Source organism: Vipera berus (genome assembly GCF_964194415.1).
Source record: "Vipera berus genome assembly, chromosome: 3".
Lineage (NCBI taxonomy): Eukaryota > Metazoa > Chordata > Lepidosauria > Squamata > Viperidae > Vipera > Vipera berus.
In genome coordinates this window covers 188,462,911-188,484,771 of record NC_138204.1, presented here as the reverse complement: position 1 = coordinate 188,484,771, position 21,861 = coordinate 188,462,911, and the positions used below count along the sequence as shown (strand labels likewise).

Below are 21,861 nucleotides of genomic sequence, written 5' to 3'. Positions count from 1 at the left end.
GACCACGGAGACATCCTTGGACAAGCACTGGCTCTTCGGCTTTGAAACAGAGATGAGCACTGGCCCCTAGAGTCGGAAACAACTAGCACGCATGTGCGGGGGAACCTTTACCTTTTACCTAGGAGGCAGCATGATCAAAACTGACTTTGGCTATTGTCCTTCAATAAGCTTACAGGAGCCCATTCAGATATAATACAAAGATGCCTTTGTGATTATCAGGTTATTAATGTAGCTCAGGAGTATTTGTATAATAGGAATTCTGATAATGTAGAAGATTCTCACAGAGAAAAAGGTGGGGACTAGGCTCACAAGTCATTTGTTTGTTTATTTACTAACCAAATTATATGGCTCCCTATTTCTGGAAGGTGAACAACAATCAGATAAGACAACAAATAAAAACAAAAATATAAAATGTATAATCCATATTAAGAAACATCACAAAAGCTAGAAATGCAAACTCTAGGCAAGAGAGGATAAAAATGGCCATCTCATCAATGGAGCCATCTGTACAAGTCTCCGTTTGCCTGAGAAGCCCAGGGAGGCTGAGAACATAGGCAAGTTTAGCAAAAAGAATGGAGCCAATCTAAATTTTGGAGGAGGAATATTCCATAAGGCAAGCACCATGGCAAGAAAGATACATCTCGTAGGAAACCCCACCCCCAATTAAAGTCCCTAACCTTTAGTAGCTGCATTATATCTACTTTGCAAGATCTGATGGTATGATTTGCTTTGTCAAGATTTCCTAAATCTTAGCTTCAGGTGCATGTCTTCATACAACCTGACTGACTGACTGATTGATTGATTGATCCATTAATTGATTGATTGATTATGTGCCATCATTGTCAATTCTTAGAAAACATATAGATTTTCTGCATGACAATCTGTTCCTAAAAGCAGTCTTAAAGAAAATACTGAAGATTTTCATGGTGAAAAGTACCAAGTTTAATTGTGTACCAAAAGAACATATAATGCAGAGAAATGCATCAATGAGCAGATACATTTTGTTTTAAAAAATCTACAGCATTTTACAGATATTCAAAGCTGAGTTTTTACAGTTCAGACTTGATGAGTCAGATATTCAACAATCAGTTTAATCAATTACATTTTCCAGAAGCTTCTCTCGATGTTATTTGAATTGTCTTTATAGACATTTTGAAATTAAAATAAAAAAAACTACTGAGAAATTTATTTAAATACAATTTTACATTCAGTCTACTGTATATGCCATATTATTGTAAACAGTATTTCTTGTAAGGCAGTTAAGTCAATAAATAAAACAAAAAATATCACTGAGCCTTGTCTTAATGAAAATATTATATTTTGAGGAGAGGCACATGAAAACTATTTCCAAAGAAAATTATTCATTTTCTTTATGAAATATGTTGCAAATATTGTTACTGTGCTCTATATCACAATATATTCTGTTCATTGTGTTTAGGAAATTTTCATTGCAATCATTAATGAAATACAGTGGCGTTAGCAATATAAAGAGCACAAAAATTAATATTTACAAAAATAATAGCTATTTTTTCTAACCAAAACATCATACTGCATTCTGAGATACCACAATAAACTGAAATGAAATGCAATCCTCACTTCAGCCTCCACACAAAAGTAACTCACTAGACTTTTGAAAACTTTTCAAAATAATTTATGGTAACAACAGTGATCAGCATATACTATTTGTCTCAATTTTAAATAAGCTGGCTCATTTTTTGGTGGGGAAAACTTCACATGTCTACTTATTTTGCAGGAATTAAATTAACACAGCAAATCATGCCGGGGTGATATAATGGTTTGAGATGCTACATCAGTCATTGTGAGCCTTGGGTTTTCTTCCTAATTTCCTAATTTCATATCAGCTTATCCTGGCGAAAGTTATCATCATCAAAGCCCAATATGGCTCCAGGCTTTATTTTCCAAGGGACTACCATTTTCAGCATTAATTGTAACCAGAATGAATAGAGTCAATGCCCTTCAAGTTCCATGCTTTTATGACTACCATATGATACTGTTCATCTTCCCAGGTAAGGCTACATTAATGGAATCTTGTAAGTCTGAGGGTACAAATCTCCCACCATCAGTTTTAACTTTCTGATCCATTATGACAGGTCCTTTCTATATTTCTTTTTCCAACAGTTAAGCTATTGGAGGCTTCCTCTTCTCTTCTCCGATTGTTTTCTAGATAGCATCTCTTCCCATTGTCCTTCAAGGTCATTTTCACATACATTACACACAGTGCTTTGGAAGTAGGCTTTGTCAGTAGTAATCCCCAGAGTTTGGAATTCCCACCCTATGGAGATTTGATCAATTTCTCTTCTTCTGGGCTTTAGGAAAGACACTTCTTTCATTGAAGGAGGAGGGGATGCTTCAACTGGAAGTAGAATTTCAAGCACACAATTATATCATAGGTTGCATTTTTAAAAAATGAATAAATTTTGAATTTTTATTATTTTTCATTAATATATTATTTCATTGGATGGAGAGAATCTAGAGACTTTGGTGGTTGGATAGGGTACAAATAGGATAGATAGATAGATAGATAGATAGATAGATAGATAGATAGATAGATAGATAGATAGATAGATAGATGGATGGATGATAGAGCTTTAAAGATTCTCTTTTGAGAATCACTTAGCACTATTCATCTTTTAGCCATGCAATAAATCATGCTGTATTAGTTACACTTTATATGGCATGAGGTCCTTTAAGAATCAGCTCCGAGCAACTAACTTTCAATAGTCTAAACCTAGTTCCTGGGAGATTTACAATAAAGCAGCTCTCCCAATTAAGCAGAGTGAAGTAAAGTCATATTTTACAGTTATGCGGCAATGTTTCATCCCAAAACATTTCTGCAAATTAAAGATACATGCCTTTGTGGAAGTGTTTTCATATAAAAGCAAGAAAAGGGGAGATGGGAATCAAACTATAGCAATATGACAGATACCTATTCACAAGATGGATTTGTAAATTGCTAAATGAGACCATAAATTCTGTGCTATGTGAGTTTAGAAGAAAAATATTTAATAATATTTTTAGATATTTTGTTATTTTTTTCAAAAACAGTCTACTATAAATACAAAATACCAGGGCTGAATATATTTCAAAACTTCATTGTTAAAACAGTATTAACAGTATATTCAGAACACATATTATGTGTTCTAGATTCTTTAAATCCATCTTTTCCGGCATTGATTCCTCAAATATTCTTGGTCTACTGATTTCATAAACCCAGACATCTGGAATTGATAGTAATGACTCTCTACACCACGGGTCAGCAGCCTGCGGCTCCGGAGCCGCATACGGCTCTTTAAGCCGTCTCTTGCGGCTCCCAGTCCTCCTCCGCCATGTGCAGTTCTAAAAAAAAAGGGAATAAAAAAAATGGGAGTAAAAAAGTCCCATTAAGAGAATGAGGCGGCTGAGGTTTGGAGAGCTGCTGCCTTCGTCTGCATTTCTTTCAGGGCTGAAAGAAACGCAGACGAAGGCAGCAGCTCTCCAAACGGGGTGGCGGAGGTTTGGAGAGCTGCTGCCTTCGTCCGTGTTTCTTTCAGGGCCGAAAAAAATGCGGACGAAGGCAGCAGCTCTCTGAACCTCCGCCGCCCCATTCCCATTGAGAGAATGGGGCGGCGGAGGTTTGGAGGCCCTGGGGGGAGGGGCAGGGCATCGGGTGGCTCCAGCGGTGCCCAGGCTGAAGGCGGCGCCATGACCCAGTGCTCGTCACCAGGGAGACCCGCTGCCGCCACCACGCAGGTGCCTCCCAGCTTGGGGGAGCCGCGCTGCGGGAGACACTTGCGCAGCTTCCTTTGGCCGGGGAAGGGCCCGTTGCCTCTCAGCGGGGCCTGGGCAGGATCCTCTGAAAGGCTGTTTCCTTCCTCATCTTCACGCAGCTTGGCCTGCGAGTCCCCCCCCCGGTAAGCTGGCGGCACCGGGTGGTGACAGGTGCATGCGGCTCAGAATGCAGGGCGGGGGGAGTGCAGTTTTTTTTGAGGGAGGAAAAGCCAGGACGGCAGAGCCGTCCATACTACAGTTGGATGGGGGCAGGGCTGGTACACGTTTTGCCTTGATCTTCACATGTGCATGCGTGCACGCATGCACGTGCACATTTTGCGGCTCCCACTTTTTTGTGTGTGTGACGGAACCAGTTCCGAGTGGCTCTTTTGCTGTTTCAGGTTGCTGACCCCTGCTCTATACTATGTTTGAAGGACCAATAACAGGTTTATATCATATTTTTTGCATCTATTTCGGCTTTAGTATAAGTCAGAATTTACTGTTGTTTTTTTTTTATTGAAAAGTTTTAACATACAATTTACAAAGTCAGAATTTACTGTTATATTTGAATTGATATAACAGAGATTTACCTATATACATGAAACTTTTAAAGCAGTCTGCAAACAAACTTTAAATAATATTTGTAGCTCCAGTTGTAAGAAAAAAGGAAATCTGTTTGCAGATTCAGAACTGTTAGTAAGAATTATTGAAAAATGGAATATAACTTGCAGTGGTCCATCTCATTGTCCCTGTCAAATGCAGCTACATTCGTCTACAGTATATTAATTTCAGATCTACAGTCATTATTGCATTAATCAGTCTAGCATTTCCTGCCAATCATTTAGGTTTTCAGTCACCAAAGCAGCATGGTCTGCAGGCAAAAATACATAAACACTAATGTTCCATTTCTAAGAACACCTTTAACATCACCACAAACAGTTGTTATATGTTTTTTTCTGAAAACCTATCAAGGGGATAATATCAAGCATACCAGTCTTTATACCCTGTTCAGTATTGAACTATTCACTAAACATACCATTTTTTTCATGGATGAATTATTTCCATCTTGTACCTCTCTCAGCAAATTGGCAACCCCATAGTTGTGCAACACATTCTGTAATTTAAATCTATTCACCTTATGTGGTTTGTCTCATTAACAAATGTACAATCAACTTTTCTTTTAATGCTCATAGATGTAATCTGTAATTTATTACAGAACAATAAAAACCAATTCATATTATTAAGAAAGGTGGCAGATTCCTACTAAAAAATTAGAAATAAGGTTGACATGTGAAAATAAAGACCAGATGTGATTAAACCTATATATACTAATCCTTTTCCAATTCAAAATAAATGTTCCTTTCCCCATGCAAGTTGTACAAAAAACTTTTGAGAGAAAGTTTTTTGCACGACATTCATGGGGGAAGGCAACATTTCAGCGTTCGGTAATTTGAGATCAAATCCGTCTTATTTTATATAAATATTTAATAACTTTTATTAAATATTTAATAACTACTAATGTCAATGCTGCTAACATCAGATGTTCTTGCTTTGACAACAGATGGAAATGTAGCCATCTTTTCTCTTTCGCTTTTAGAGTTAGATAATGCTGGGAGGGGGGATGTGGATGAGAGTCCAGTTAGTCATAGCAACAATAACTCAGCTGTGGCAATTAAGGTTATTGCGCCCAGAGCTGATAAAGATTTTGTGGGCTGGAGAGCTGGGGAAAAAGCCCGTGCTTCAAGCTAATTGGGGAATGTGATTTATGACTGTTAATTGGAGGAAGGAATTGTGCTTTCCTACTTTGTGCCCAGTGGGGTGAGGATTCAGTTTTTGGCTTTAATTATGTAGTGCCGATGCTTTGTTTCTCGAATAAAAGATTCTTTCAGGTAAACAATGCCTCGAAGTTCTTTTAAAAAGTTTCATCTGTTGGAACCATGACAATTACATTTATATACTGGGTAGCATACAACAACATACGGTCACAATATAAAACAGTAAGAAAATTTAAAAATTCAGCATTGAGAATTAAAACATTAAAAATTTACAAAGAACTAGATAAAAAGAGATATCATTGTAAAATGCTATGAAATTCATCAGACATTAATTTCTAATAGTTATTTAAACAAAGACTTGATTATCCTTAACAAATCTGTGTTCCAGAAGTCAATGGAAGCAATTGAAAATTGCAATTTCAATAAGATCAGCCAAAGGAGTAATTATCTAAATTATCTGAACAACAAAAGTGTTGTATGGAATTTAGCATTTTAAAAAATCCCTTTTATCATCTAACACTGTTAAGTATTGGGAAACACACTGTGAGACAATTAAATAATCAAGTTGAACAACACTCATGGCAAAAAATGGATTATAAGCATTTTTAAATAATTAATTAAAGGGTTTTTTTCACTTTTTTTTCACTCTAGATTATTGAGTATATACTTAGAATCTTTCTTCAATCATATGAAAATGCCATATTTTATTCAGGCATATATATACATAAACACAGAGAGAGAGATTGCTTAAAGTTACAGATGATTACTATTAAAAGGGCAATTTTTTCCAATTCCTTCCATTTCTCCATAATCAATTCAAGAAAGCAGTAAAAGAGTGTTATTTCAGTCCACATTTTCCATTTCCAACTCATTATTGATTGCATGTGAAAAATTACATAATCAATTTATTTTCATGTCACTTATTGTAACAATCACAAGAAACAAGAATTGGATTCTGGATTACATATTTGATAGCAAACCAACAATAATACGCATGTGCAGTTGTTTAAATATGAACTGGAACAGGCTGATTTGTCCAGTTTTCTACTTTCTGGAAATTATCCCAAGAGTGCTTTTTCAAGAGGCAACTGGTCTTTGTTTTCCTTTGCAGATGTTTCAATTCTCATCCAAGAAGCTTCTTCAGCTCTGCCAGAGCTGAAGAATCCTCTTGGACCAGAAGCAAAATGTCTTCAAAGAAAAACAGAAAGTCCAGTTGCTTCTTGAAAAAGCATCTTTGGGACAACCATGACCTGGATGACTAAGAATCTACATAGACATCCTGGAAATTAATTAATCCCAGAGAGATCTTGTGGCAGAAATCTAGATTCATGGAGAATTGAATACATTAGTCTGCAAAAGAAATTAAATTTAGGGTTTTTTGAAGTACACCCCATCCACTTTTTCTCAAGTGCAGCCCATTGTACATCATTTTAAAGGTTCCTGTTTAGATCATGACATTGATATGGATATCAATATGGATGTTGAATATTAAATTATACTCACCATAGTCTGTTGGAAACTTCTTCCATTTTAACTGAGCAGTTAACTTAAATATAAATATCATCGGCCAGTTTTGATAGTATGAAGACCCACGGATTACTTCTTCTTTGGCCTGCTGTTCATGTTTTGCTATTTCCTGAAAGACAGTTTCAGTTTTAGATTGGACAAATGTGAAGAATAGACAGGAAGGATTCACGGAAGGAATCAAGTATGGGATTTACATTTAATAAGATTTCTAGTCAGCATAATTTTTATGACATTATATATTAATATATTGATTAGAATGAAATTATTTAAATTGAGTTGAATTAGGAAAGTACAGTAGCTGTATGATACTGCATTTAGATATATCCATTGATTATTGGATAACATAAGCCAGTCTTTCCAATGATTGATTGAAACATATAGACAGATAGAATCCTAATCCTTCAAATGCCTTAGATTACAAGTCCCCAAATCCCCATCAAACTACTTAGAAGTCTGGAAGTTGAAGTTCACATGTGAATAGCTATTCAACAGCATAATACTTATGTAGTACTTGGACTCAGAATAATGCAATGGCATAGCTGAGATGAATGTTGGTTTCATATAGAAGTATTGGGGGTGGGAGGAATGCATCCATTATGACAGAAATAAATTGTAACTGGTTTGATTTTTCCAGGTCCGCATCCAATCAGAGAGCTACACAATGTTGATCAAAAGGTAATTGCTCTAATTTACTACAAATGTGCTTGAAGAGGTATGTTAATAAGGCAATAGAAATGCAAATAATATTATAAATTAGAAAAATTCAGACTGTGCTTATTTAAGTCTGAGATAGATAGTATACTAGTGTACCTTGAAGCAATGATTTTTAGCAATATTATTGGCAGCCATTGCTAGTCCCTTCAGAGGGGAAACACATTCATAAGGAGCTTAACTTAGTACCCATCACACTCTCCAAACTCCTTCAACCAACCCCTGGCCAAATTTTGGGATATGGAAGAGAGACTAAAAGACCAGAAGACAACAGAGTCTAGAATGCTACCAACATATCTGAACTTACTAAATTGGAAAACTCTGGCCCTGTAACTACACTTAGGACCCTTAGTGAAAGTTGGAAAGTATGGAGGTATCAGTGGATGTTCTCAGCATTGTTGCTGAAGGATCTACTGTAATTGCACTTTCTTTTCAGATCCCCTCATCAGATATGTTTGAGAAAAGCAGATGTGTTGGTAATAAAGCCTTGGAATACAGGTTGATAGTAAGGGGAGAAGACACTGATTGAATTGGTTTCTTTAAATTAATGAAGGCTCTCTTGGAACTGAAAATGAATTAGCTCATTCATTTGTGCTGTGCATTTTTAAAATGAGGCTCAGGGAAGTTTGCCCTTTACCAGTTTAATCAGGATTCTTTGGGTGAAAGTAATTGACTCTTTATACAGCATTTTCTTCTAGTGGAAGGAAGCCTGGGAAGTATGATAAAATAATGTTATAATTTTCACTACCTTATCAGTCATTCAAACATGTTCATTAGGGAGCTGCTTCATACAATACTTAGTATCCAATTTCTGATTTCCAAAAATAGGAATGTAGCATCAATTGTCCACGGTCTGCTCATATCTCTCTTGGGGTGTTTAAGTACTTCGTAAAATAATAAAAAGCTGAATACAATATTTAAAAAATAATAAGATGCATTTTAAATTCAAGGAGCTTATAACAGCTTAGTGATTTTTATTACTTTTTCTTTTTCTGACTCTCTCTCCTTGTCTATGGCTGGGGGGGGGGGGAAGGAGAAAATTGAGTGTCCAGCTGTTGCATTGTGCTTTGTTCCATGGGTTATACTCAGGATTTTATTCAAAGATGAAAATGCAAAACAAGTTTAAACAGATAAATAACTATAAGAAGCCATAACATTCTGGAGATTGGCAAAATGCTATAGGCCCTATGCTGAAAACACTGCAAGCTGAAGATCAGGTTCTTCATTCTTACGCAAAATGCTTACCTCTTTTACCCTTAAGTAATTGATGGATGGAATTTTGAGAAAATCACAGTTTTCCTCAGTAAGAATACTAAGTACATCATGTTTCATCTTTGAAGGAAGTGGTACCAAAGTCCCAAAACAGCACCCTACACCAAACTTCAAAAATAATTAAAAAGAAATAATAGAAATTAATATTTAATATTCCTTTATGTTTTACATCATTATAAAAATATACATCACTATTACATACTGTAATTTATCACTTCTGCAACTTGTAGGAAAAACAATAACATATACCCTGGATATTTAATCTCGTGATGACAGCTGATATTTTTAATAGTTGTATAAAATCACTGAAATGTTCCACAATAGTGATAAATAGGTTGAACAAAATCAAGGCATCACTTAGTGGGGAATGGTATTTAGCCACTGCTGCCAGTGGAATTTCCCTCCTGAAAACAATAGAACACATCAGGGATGGATTTATAACAACTCGCTGTGGGCAACCCGCCATAGCCATCTCACCGCCACTGTTTCTTTGACATTATTTCCATTGACAAAAATGGAAATAACGTCAAAGAAACAGTGGTGGATAATATTTATTGCATTGAGTTATCCCACTAGAATTGTCTGCAGCAAATTGTCCTGCAGTGAGCTGGCTGCAGTGAGATAGCCATGGAGAGATGGCTGCGACAAGTTGGCTGTGGTGAATTGTTCCATTCCATCAGGGATTGCCTAATGAAAAATGATCCTATCCATCCTATCTGGATTTCTATAGTTAACCTATTTAAGGATATACTTTGATAAAGGAAAGAGCAATGAAGGCAGCCATCTCCTATAGTTGCTCTCATATTACAGGACACACTGTTCCCAAATGCATGCAGTACTTGTTTCCTTCTTGTTGAGATTTCAGAAAACCCTGAAAACTGTGTATAATACACTATACATTCCCCATAACTGGAGAAGTATATGTAGTGGGGCTGGCCGAAAGGCTTTGCAGGAGCCTGGCTGGAAAGAGGGAAGTAGGAAGCTCAGACAGCTGCTGCTGGTTTGGGTGTGGTGGGCTTGGATCAGCAGAAGGAAAGAAAAGGGGAAAGAGAAAGGGGGGTGGGGTGATTGTTGTTGTTGGGGAGAGATCAGGTGAAGCTGACAAGGAGTTTGGGGTTTTATGTGATTCTTTTCCTCTGAAATAGAGGGAAGGGGAGAGAGAGACAGAGAGACAGAGAGAGAGAGAAAGTGGAGTTTTATTGCTTTCTTTCACAGGAGGATATCCCAAGCGAAGGGAAGAGTAAGAGTGAGAAGAGGGAAAGCTTGGTGGGGTTTTAAATTCAGGTTTTAACTAGAAAGGAAGGGGGGAGATTTGGCATAGAGAGACCTGGGACTACGGGTGCCGACAGAAGAGAAGGAGAGGCTGGTCGCTGCTGCTTTGAGGACCAGCAGCCATCCAAACTTTGATCATTATCACCTGTGCAAGCTGTAGACATTTTGGGGAATTGCCCTTGCGGGGCGAGCTGTTGCTGAGGAGTGCTGTCTATCTTTGCTCATGCTTTCTGTTGCTGCCTGGAGCCAAAGGGCCTCCCCCCCTGTTTTCCTAAGCGGCTGCCACAAGCCACTGACTATTATTGCCACAACTGCTAGGGGGTTGATAAACACTGTCACACACTGACTGCCATTGCTAGGGGTTGGTCATCTTTGTTCCTGTAAACCCCTTTGACAACAAGAACCTGCCACCCCGTTACTCCATGTGAGTTCCTACTAAAAAGGACATTCCATCAATGCCTTGAGAGTGAGGCTGCTAAACATAACTGATGAGGGGAGGGGCTAGGAGGGTCTGGTCTTTGGTGGCCTCTGAGTGGGTTATGCTACATAAATAAATGCTGTAAAATAAATAAATGTTAAGGAAGTTGAAATGTTCTCAGCTCCTTGAAGCTAATTCCAGATGGATGCCACTATAAGCACCATTTTAGGAATGGAATAGAAAATTGCTTTCTTACTTTTGCCCATCTCAATATTTGCAATTTTTCCCCAGTTGTAAACATATCCCTACCAGAAGAAAGAAACTAAACCCACAGAACAAATCAGGCTGATTTTTATTGTCCATCTCCAATTAAGAGATGTATTCTTGAATAGTGACCTTTCTCAAAGAAGATTGCAGTCATGCTTTTACAGCCATTTTCTCTTCAGTTCACATCAGTACACTTTCAAAACAAGAAAAGACAAAAATGCAAATGTTGCTGTTGCTTAGAATGTCAAATTCATTTAAAGCTGAATTATATCTCTAATAGTTTTGTATAGAGCAAGTTCTTTTCTAATAATGAATTTTCTGAATTTTAATCTTTTTCTGGGCTTAACCCATTTACAGTGTTTATTGAACATTATTTTATCCATCCTTTTCATTCAACTATATTATCTTATAAAGATACAGACGCTGTTATTTAACTAAAAGAAATAAAAGTAGATAAAAATGACTTCAAATAATTCGATTATTTGCCTATATATCCATATGATTAATTTCAACAAATACAAGATAAAGCTCTTTGCATAAGGTGTTCATGCATGTGGATGAGTTGTAGCAATGTATCAGGAACAGTCTGTCTGAAGGGATCTAAAGATGTATAATTAAACCACTTATACTAAAATGAACTAATGCCATTTGCCCTCAAGGAAACCAAAACCATTGCTAATAAGAAACAAGAAAATTCAGCAGATATGAGAGCTGACTTTGAAATTTGCACAATCAAGATTATAAAGCTAACAATATTGCATCCAGTTTTGGTCATCATGATGTAAAAAAGATGTTGAGACTCTAGAAAGAGTACAGAGAAGAGCAACAAAGATGATCAGGGGACTGGAGGCTAAAGCATATAAAGAACTGTTGCTGGAATTGGGTATGTCTAGTTTAATGAAGAGAACGATGGGGGGTAACATGATAGCAGTGTTCCAATATCTCAGGGGTTGCCACAAAGAAGAAGGAGACAAGCTATTTTCCAAAGCTCCTGAAGGCAGGACAAGAAGCAACAGATGAAAACTAATCAAAGAGAGAAGCAACCTAGAACTAAGGAGAAATTTCCTGACAGTTACAACAATTAATCAGTGGAACAACCTGCCTTCAGAAGCTGTGAATGCTCCAACACTGGAAGTTTTAAAGAAGAGAATGGACAGCCAAATTTCTAAAATGGTACAGGGCTGGACTAGAAGACCTCCAAGTTCCCTTCCAACTATTATTATTATTATTATTATTATTATTATTATTATTATTATTATTATTATTATTATTATTATTATTATTATTATTATTATTATTATTATTATTATTATTATTAATTGTCATTTTGTATAAAATCCCTCAACTATAACCAGAACTTATATTGATTGGTGAGCATAATAAATATGTTGGGGTGGAAATTAATTTGCATTGGGTTAAGATTCTGATATTTATTGAATTTATGCCCCAAATGAGGATAAAGCAATGTTCTACAAAGGACTTATGGACAGATGAGTTTTCTTATGAAAATTGATGTTTAATGGAAGATTAGAATAGAATGATCTCTCCACATGTAGACAGAACTTCTGAGAAAAATATTAATGACACAAAATTTACAGAAGTTTTTTTTTTAATTTGATGGACAATATTGAGCTTGTTGATGCATGGATACATAAAAATGGATGTATATACTTACTTATCTGATCATATAAATTTTCTTAATTAATTAATTAAGACATGTTTTCAGATAATAATCTGGTTAGCCTAGTCTTTAAGGAAAACCCAGTTCTTTCAGATAGAAAGAAAGAACTGCTGTTACAGAAGGAAGAAATATTGGAGGTCTATAAAAATAAATTTATGATTATTTTTATAAAAATAATCTTAAGTTACAAATGTAAAAATGATTTGGAACACAAACAAAGCTTTCATGAGAGATTACTTTATCCATCATAATAGAGAACTCCAAAAGAAGGCATATGAGAAAATACAAGCTATTTTGATTGAGGGGAAAAAGAAGCATTAAAAAGGCAAATTTTTCCAACAAATTAAGCTTGAGGAACAGTTATCAATTTTAACACTAAGAGAAATAGAAATATAAATGTATTATGCAAAACAAAAGATTTGAGTTTGCAAATAAACCAATTTTCATAATTTGGCATACAAATTATGAAAAGAATATTGAAACTATAGGAGAGAGATACTGTAATAACAGACAATATGTGCATGCAAAAAGTATTTCAACAATTTATCCTAATTTATACAAAGGAGAAGAAATTTCCCTGGAGAAAATAGATGAATACTTAAAGAAACAAAATTTATTGAAGATTACAGAAAAACAAACAGATTATGAATGGACACATAGCAATAAGGGAAGTTTATAAAGCTATATTTATAGCAAGTGATAACACCTATCACACACACAAAAAACTACCAGACAACATTCTCCCAACCTTATCATGCCAATCAGGTTAATTTAGCTCACTGTGGATGATGGGAGAGAGATAGCAGATTCTACATTACATCATTCTCTGAGATTTTTTGCAAATAGTCTTAGAACAGAGCGGTTCCATAAAACCAAGTTGTTGTTTTTTTACCTTTCTATAATAAATTGAGCTAAAAGGCATTCACTACTTGCTGACACTGAATATGCAATGATTCAAGTCTGTATTAGAAATTTCCAGAACTAAACCAAGTAACCATTTGTTCTGAGTGTACACATCCTATGTTAAGGGCCAACAAACTATTGTTAACTGTCAATCTCATCTAGCTTGGCCATGGCAGTTGTAATACAACATGCCAGGACTTTATATGATGAGCTACCAAGAAAGAACCTTTGTACTTTTTGGAAATAAGTATTCTCAGATCTTGAGTAACCCCACACCTTCTAGCACGATCCATTGGATCTCCCAAATTAAGACTAGGAAATTATAAAAATTATTATGGTCTGTTACACAGTCAGCCTGATGTTTAGACTAGAGCTGTTATTTTATTCATTTCAAGTCTTTCCAAGGTTGATATTATAGTTCCTAGTGACTTTAGGAATACAAGCCAGCTGTATGCAGTGGTGGGATTCAAATATGTGAACAACCAGTTCTCTGTGTGGATGCCGCTTCTGGAAATCCATTCTGGGCCTTGGCAACAAAAAATTAGCTACCGGTTCTGCCAAAGTGATGTGAACCGGCTGAATCCCACCACTGGCTATATGACTTTGAGCCAGTCATTCTCTCTCTCTCATTCTCCCACATACACACACAATTAGGAAGAAAGCAATACCAAACCACTTCTAAAAATGCTGCCATGAACATTGCATGAATTTTTCCATGTGATTTTCAGGAGTCAAGACTGACTTGGAAGCACATATGCGCCTGTCACACACTCACACAAACAACGCCCCCCAAGTTTGCACTAGCCCTACACAGAATTCAAAAACCAATATTTTAGCAATAAGAGATAAATGTAAAACAATATTATTAGTAAATGTAAGAGCTTGTTTGGTGAAGTGGTATTCTGCCTTAGACCTTTAACCCATTATGATTGATAGCTGAAGATGGCTATCAATACTGCAAGAAAAAAGGTGGTGTGCTTAGAAAAATGCTTGTTGTATTCAACAAGAGGAGATGATTCTTGGATAACCAGAGAAGGAGCTCTTAAGGCCTTAGGCTACAAAATGCAAGGCTGTGAGTTCTTGCCCTACTTTAGACTTAGTAGGGTGACCTTGAGCCAGACCTCTCTTTCAGCCCTAAGAAGGAGATAGTGGGAAACAATTCTATAAAAATGCTGCCAAGAAAACTGCAGTGACAAGTCCAGGCAGTCACCAGGAGTCTTCATTGACTTGAAGGGACAAACAAACAAACAAAAATGGTTTTTATTAAGGGTATTGGATCAGATTTTGTGTATTTAAGTCCTATTTTCCTTATATGTTTTGAAGCAATTGTTTGAGAAGAAAAATGTAGGTATCCAGTTTGACCTTCTCAAATATTTCTACTAATATTTGATTAATGGTGGATCTCTGTTAAACTTACCTTATCAGATGATGCTAAATAGGTTGGGTTTGATTCATTTGTAACAGAAGTCACCTGAGGAGACACTGAAATAAAATGTCCTCCAATAAGTCTTTTGTAATGCTTTGTCAGTGACTTAACCGAGCCTCTAAGTATTACATAGAATCCTTGGCTTGCATCCACTGGAATTAAAATTAAAATAGAAACAGATCATAATTTCACATGCAGTTACAGAAAATGAACTAATACTTTTACAGCATACAGAAGTATAACAAACCTACATGTTCAATCTAGTCAACATATTTTAATGAAACATGTTGGAAACTCTCAATTTTCCTCTTTTGCTTTTAAAAGAATTCATGATTGATTGATGACACCCATATCTAAATTAAACATACATGCTCCTATGACCTCTGAAATGACAAATCATGTCCTCCTACAATGACAATGACCACCAAAATGCATGTAGTTCATCTGACAAAAGTTATAGCCTGTCAAATATTTAGCCATGAAACCCTCTTTTTATAATAGCAAGAAAGTAGGTGAAACACATGTACAGTCTGAATATGGATGCCTGTTAACTGATTTTCAGCTTGTATATTTGCAACCAGCATATAGTGTGTACATTTGTAGAACCAAAGTCTCTATGAAGACACTATTGTGCCCCAGCAGTTTCCCTGGAATCATCTACATTCCCAGCCTATCTGACATTTTGCTTCTTAAAATAAAACTTTTTTATTTGAAACAAAATGTGGCAACTGGCAAAGTGCTGCTTTCTAGCATCTCCTTTATTTCCAACAAACTTCTGAACCTGCACAGCAGCCCCTAAAGCTTTGTTCTCTCTTTTTTTTTTAAGGAAACAAACTTATTGGGAGGGTGCAGCTAGCACTTTGAGGTATGGCCCCCAGCCCAAAGAGAAAGAAGGGAAGAAGGAATGAAAGTAGTGCTTTGCTATTTTATAGTAGCTGTTTTGAGATTAGAGACTTTGAAAATGAGCATAAAATATATTCTCCACATTCCAACTATGCCCAAAATGTATTCTCAACATTCCAACTAGTTCCCAGAGTTCCAGAACACTTTTCCCATGCACATTCATGGTGAAAACTCTTGCTTTACTATAACAAGGAAAAATGGTCTCAAGGGAGCCAACCAGTGGTGGGATTGAAATACCTGAACAACTGGTTCTCTTATTGGATGCAGGCCTGGGTCTCTGAGGCCTAGAACGGACTTTTGGATTTAGCTACCAATTCTGCCAGCTGAATCCCACCACTGGAGCCAACTAATGATTCTCAACAACTTTTCCCTCCCTTTTTCATGGGTTTTTCACACTTCAAGTTGTAGCAGCACAGCAGTGACAGTAGCTGGTACCATTTCTCCTTCCCAGGAGCATTTTGCATGTGGCAGAACTGTATAACCTCTCTATAGGTAGTTCTTGACTTATAACCATTCATTTAACAACTGTTCAAATTTATAATGGCACTTACAACCAGTCTTCATACTTACAATTGTCATAGCATCCCCACAGTCAGGTGCTTGGCAACTGGGATGTGTCTGAGACAGTTGTAGTGATCTGAGGTCTCATGATTGTCATTAGAGACTTTCCCAGCAGGCTTCTGATAGGCAAAATCAATAGACAAAGCCAAATTTGCTTATCAACTGCATTATTTGTTAAACAACTGCAGCAAAAAATGTCATCAAATCAGAAGTGATTCATTTAACAACTGCACTGCTTAGAGACATATGTTTCAGTTCTAATTTTAGTCATAAGTCAAGGACTACCTTTATCCAGGTCCAAATCCTTTTTTTTTCTTCAAAATACTATCCTTCTACCAGGCACAACTCAAAAATGACCAAGCCACAAGGCAAAACAAGTCCGTCTTTATTATACATGGATTTTTCATACTTGAGCACATATAATGTCCAATTTAATTAATGGAATGAAAGGAAATGATCTTGAAAATCTTAAAGACCAAGACCCTGTATAGAACCTTTTTCTGGCCTTCAAACTTCCATATATCTTGGGGGAAGAGGGTGGGAGAGTGAACTAGTAAATAGGTTTTTAGGCATATCTGCAATGCAATTTAAAACCACTGTCAATTATGGAGCAACTTTTTGCAGATATTTTCTATCTGTTTTCAGAGAGTTCAGAAAGCATCAATAAGAAAAATTGGTGCTTTCAATCTCACACAATTGTCAAAACCACCATTAAACAAAACTAAGACTAAAAACAATTATTGAATAGGAGGATCTTTCTATAAGCAAGAAAAATGGAAGTTGAGGGCAATTCCCAAGGAAGTATATTCTGTACCTTGGAAGTTGGGTGACTGCAGGGTGGTTAAAAAAGTCAAGATGACAGTATCCCAAGCTCCTGTCTAATTTTTTATGTACCTCACTTTCTTTCGTGTGCCAGATGGATGGGTCTGAGAAGGGTCCTCACATCTTTAATGTATAAGTATTTCAAAGCATATAAATCAGGTGGTTTTTATTTTATTTTAAAGAGGTGGACATTCTGTTTTACAAATTGTTAGAGGACATTCTCCATTTGAAGATGTGGGTTTGATTGACCATCTGCTTTACATACAAATGACCACCAACCTTACAGACAGAATAGGCACAAAGCCTTCTCCAACGTGGTAAATTACATTCTTTTTTACTGAAATCATTATAATTATGCATACTTTTTCTCTACACACATCAATTAGCACTAGAAAAGTTTAGATAAATCTCAACTATCCCATTTCCTTTTTCTTGATGCTGCTTTTTCATTTTTCTGGTAAAATAATCAGTGGTTACTTTAAACACACCCAAGCAGGCTCCATGCTACCATTATATTCATCAGGATAGTTTGTCCTTTCACAGATGTGAAAGGTTCATCTTAAACTCTTCATAATAGAAAACACAAAGATGTGCTTATATTTGCTATTATTGCTAAGCAGTGGAAATCTTAAAAGTAACAAGGACATGTCAGTAGTAAAGTCAGCAATGTTAAAACTGTATTCTTAATTCCATCCATGTGAGAGGCTTTTAGAGAATCAGTTTGATGTAGTGGTTAAAAGTGTTAGGCTAGAAGCCAGGAGACCATGAATTCTAGTCTTGCCTTAGGCTAAAGCCAGTTGGTGATCTTGGGCCAGTCAATCTCTTTCTCAGTCCTAGAAATAAAGCTATGGGCAATCAGTTCTGGGGAAAAACCTTGCCAAGAAAACTCAGAGACTTGTCCAAGCAGTCACCAGGAGTCAAGATTGACTCAAAGGAGCACACACCCATGAATTTAGATTCAGCAATGACATTATGGATGTCTGCTAGGGACATAGGGGAAGAAAAGGCAAGGAAGGCAAGTACATCTTGACCCAAATACCATGATTTATGTATCTGTGTCGGATGTCGGTATGTAAGTATCTAAAAGCTGGTGTTGGTTCATGTTGGTTCATGACATCCCTATGTTCATGTCATGTATGTCTAATTCTGCATGATATTAGACCTGTCAAGCATATGGATGTTTGATATGCGGGTGCATTTGATTTAACGTATGTGAAGTCTTTGCAATACAATTTTTTTTAAAAAAATGAAGTTATTATTGCAGAGTTATATGAGGAAGCAACATCATTACTTTTCATATCTCTAGCCCCCCGACTTGCTTATATAAAATGATCTTGGAAGATTAAAGACACATCAGGCATGCATTATTTTTGTAGTCAGTTTCACTTAGGAAAAAGTCAATCTTGTGTTTATTTTTAGCCTGCCAAATCAGATGAGATTGAAATATTGCTTTACAGGTTCAAAGGACTGGAAAAGATTGCACATTGATGCAGAGCTGCTTTTCCTTTAAAAGCATAATGTGGCAGTCTGAATCATTAAGATTACCTTTTATCTTGTTTGCACATTAATCCTCAACAATTTTAGATCTCATTCTATGCCACCATATTGCAGGTTTTACTGAATATATTAAATCAATAGAGCATCTAATCCAACACAACTGTCCTGGTAGCCAAGATAGTAAACAAGATTTGGATAAAGTTGTTTTGCCAGTTTTCACCCCAATCATTCTAATCACAAGCTTTGACCTTAAAATTGTCCTTTTCATTGTCTTAATTTATGCTAATGTAATTCCTGTCTTCTCAGATTACATCTTAGTCTGTCTATTAATAACATGCCCTTCATTTACAATGTTCTTCTTAGTTGGCTTATATTTGTATTTCAAAGGATCAACACAATAGTTAACTCTTACCAATGAACATATTTGATTGATTCAAATCATGCTTCAAACCCTTCAAAGACTCGTTAAAACTAATTTGTGAGGCATTTTGAAAATAACATTATTTGACATCATGATAACTAAATGCTGCTTTTCAAATATATACTCAAAATGTATCATACATACCAGAACACTTTTTAATCTGATTTCCAGTCTTTATTGGAAGACAATTAGCTATGGAGATCTTGTTATCTGACTTCCTGCAGGAAGTCGGGCTGTTTGAGTCTATGGATCCTGCTAATCTCTTGGCAGTCTGTGACACTATCAGCCTCAGCATATTCCAGGATTGTGGTTGTAAATTAAAGATTGGAAGAAGTATGTTTTGGTAGTTCAACTTCTATATGCTGTTTTGGCCCTATACTGGTGACCATTATTTTGTCTTTAGAACTTTTTAACCTATGTATAAAGCCACTGTGGCTGGTTAACAGATGTTCTGGATGTGTTATCATTTCATTTTATGTAGCATCAATATTAGATGCACCTTCAATATATTTGAGAGTGTCATGTAAGGAAGAATGAAAAGTCAGAAAGAAAAAGGAGGATTTGGATAAGGGATGTAAAAGAAGGACACAAGTTACAATGTTAAAGCAGATTATTTAATAACAAAAGATTCCAGTTTTAGCACTTGAAAGAAAAATGCATAATCTAATGGTAAAAATGACCACCATATCTGCATTTCTCATTAAAAGTCTTTTCACATCTATCTTTCTAGCAGAATAATGACATTTTACTTTCCATTATAGAACAGGTGGAAGGAAATAAACTTCAGCACTAAGAGTAGAGATGAAAGGGAATGTCAATGGAACAAGAGAAAAATAAAAGATACCCCCAAAGTGGAATACATTCTTCAAATGTAATCTTGCATTAAAAAGTTATTTGCTAAAATTGTCTGCGATAGGGGGAAAAAGTAATTACACAACTAATCTAATAAAATAGATTGGTTCAGTTCTTAGTGTAGCTTTGGTTCTAAAATAAAACTGGACTACAAGTTCCACCATTTCTTATTTTGGCTTACAGTAGCTGGTACCTCTGTTCCTTCAAGAAGTAACCACTCTTTTTTTACCTACCTGTACTTCCCTTCACCCAGTATTCTCTTAGAACTACTTTGCTGATTTCCTTCATCTGTTCTTCAGATAGTTGCTCATTGATATCAGGAATGACTTTCATTATTTTATAGACAGTCTCATGTTCTGCTTCAGTTCTTAGAATAGGCCTGCAGGAAAAAAAAACATACATAAAAAATAATAGCACTCCTCTTGTTCTATAGTTGCATAGATGAAAGAATTTGCCCAGATCTGGTAAACTTTAAACTAGGTATCAAGAACTTGTGTCACTAAACTCACAATTCTTAGCTGCACTAGCTAGAGTGAGGGATACTAACAATAAAAATTCAGCAACATAAGGAGGGCTGGATATTCCTCATCTTGTTTTCTAGAGGTTAGCAAGGAATACAAATATATGTGTGTATATTAGGAGAACTTGATGTGAATAGGGCCAATGTTTAGTTGGGGCATTCTAATTTAATAAACTTGTGTGAGGGAAGAATTAAGTAGTACCTAATTTATTTTTAATTATTTACATCTTTCTACAATGGGTTCTGCAGAGGCTAACTGTTCTGACATCTAAGAAATACCATTGCTATCATGTCTGAGAACAAAGTGCTACTAAAACTTTATTTTATTCCTTATTTTCCCACACACTATGACAGGAATTTAGTATTTTAATCCAAGACTTTCACTAGACTCAAATTGTAACCTGCCTTAGGTAAATATCAGTAATGGCAGTTGTAATCATCCTAGTGACAATAATGTATACAGTAAATATAATGATTTTTTGCTAAATGATTCAGTAATTGCAATAATAATCTATTATGTCACACAGAGAGAAAGAGGGAGATAAGAGATTAAGTGGTGTTTTTTTCCTTTAAAAAATTGCAATCCCCCTATTGTACTATTTTATTATATTGTGGCAAGTAATTTAGATCTAACCCTATCATTCAGGTTTGCAAGTCCCCTCCCCCTTTTTTAAGTAGCTTTAATAAGTACAATTTAAAGCATTGCAGATGCTTTCAGCTGTTACTGAAAAGCAGGTTAGAAATGCATATATTTATCCTCCAAATCATTCTCAAGCTACCTCCACCACGGAATCCCCAAGTGTGATTTCATACGGCTGAATATAAACCTGGAATACCACAGGGTGATCGTAAGTAGGAAAATAGATGGTCAAAAAGTCACATACCATTTCTTTCCAATCCACCCTTATCACAAAACCAAAATCCCCTTCCCCCTTTTTAATGAAAAAAGATGTAGAAATTTGTGCTGATAAAATGTCACACCAGTATGTGGTGCCTCTTTTTGACAAAGAGAAATTGCACCAAAGGAACAATGGGATTCATAATTTACAGTATGTGTGCTTAAAGATGTAACAAACTGAGCCTCTTTGGAAACAATACCATTCAGTAATCATTATGGATGCCAGCAGCCATCAATGCTCAGCTTTCTCACATGCTTATATTATGGGTATACATATCTAGTTGAAGAGAGATTGGAAGAACAAAGATTCATGTTGCTAGTAAAAATCTTCCATTTTGTCTAAAAAAAACCTTGTTTCAAGCAGAAT

The 21,861-nt window shown here is 36.0% G+C and overlaps 1 protein-coding gene across 1 annotated transcript in view; it reads right to left on the bottom strand.

Annotated features, from left to right (window-relative positions):
* Window positions 1-21,861, bottom strand: part of CNBD1 (cyclic nucleotide binding domain containing 1) — a gene marked incomplete at its 3' end in the record, with an annotated part of 131,406 nt that overhangs the window by 50,218 nt on the left and 59,327 nt on the right. The window contains exons 3-6 of the mRNA XM_081323590.1: window positions 20,310-20,455; window positions 15,012-15,172; window positions 9,027-9,161; window positions 7,047-7,179 (exon numbers count right to left, since the gene is read on the bottom strand). Of these exons, the coding sequence (XP_081179716.1) occupies window positions 7,047-7,179; window positions 9,027-9,161; window positions 15,012-15,172; window positions 20,310-20,455 (575 nt within the window). The remainder of the gene's footprint in view (window positions 1-7,046; window positions 7,180-9,026; window positions 9,162-15,011; window positions 15,173-20,309; window positions 20,456-21,861) is intronic.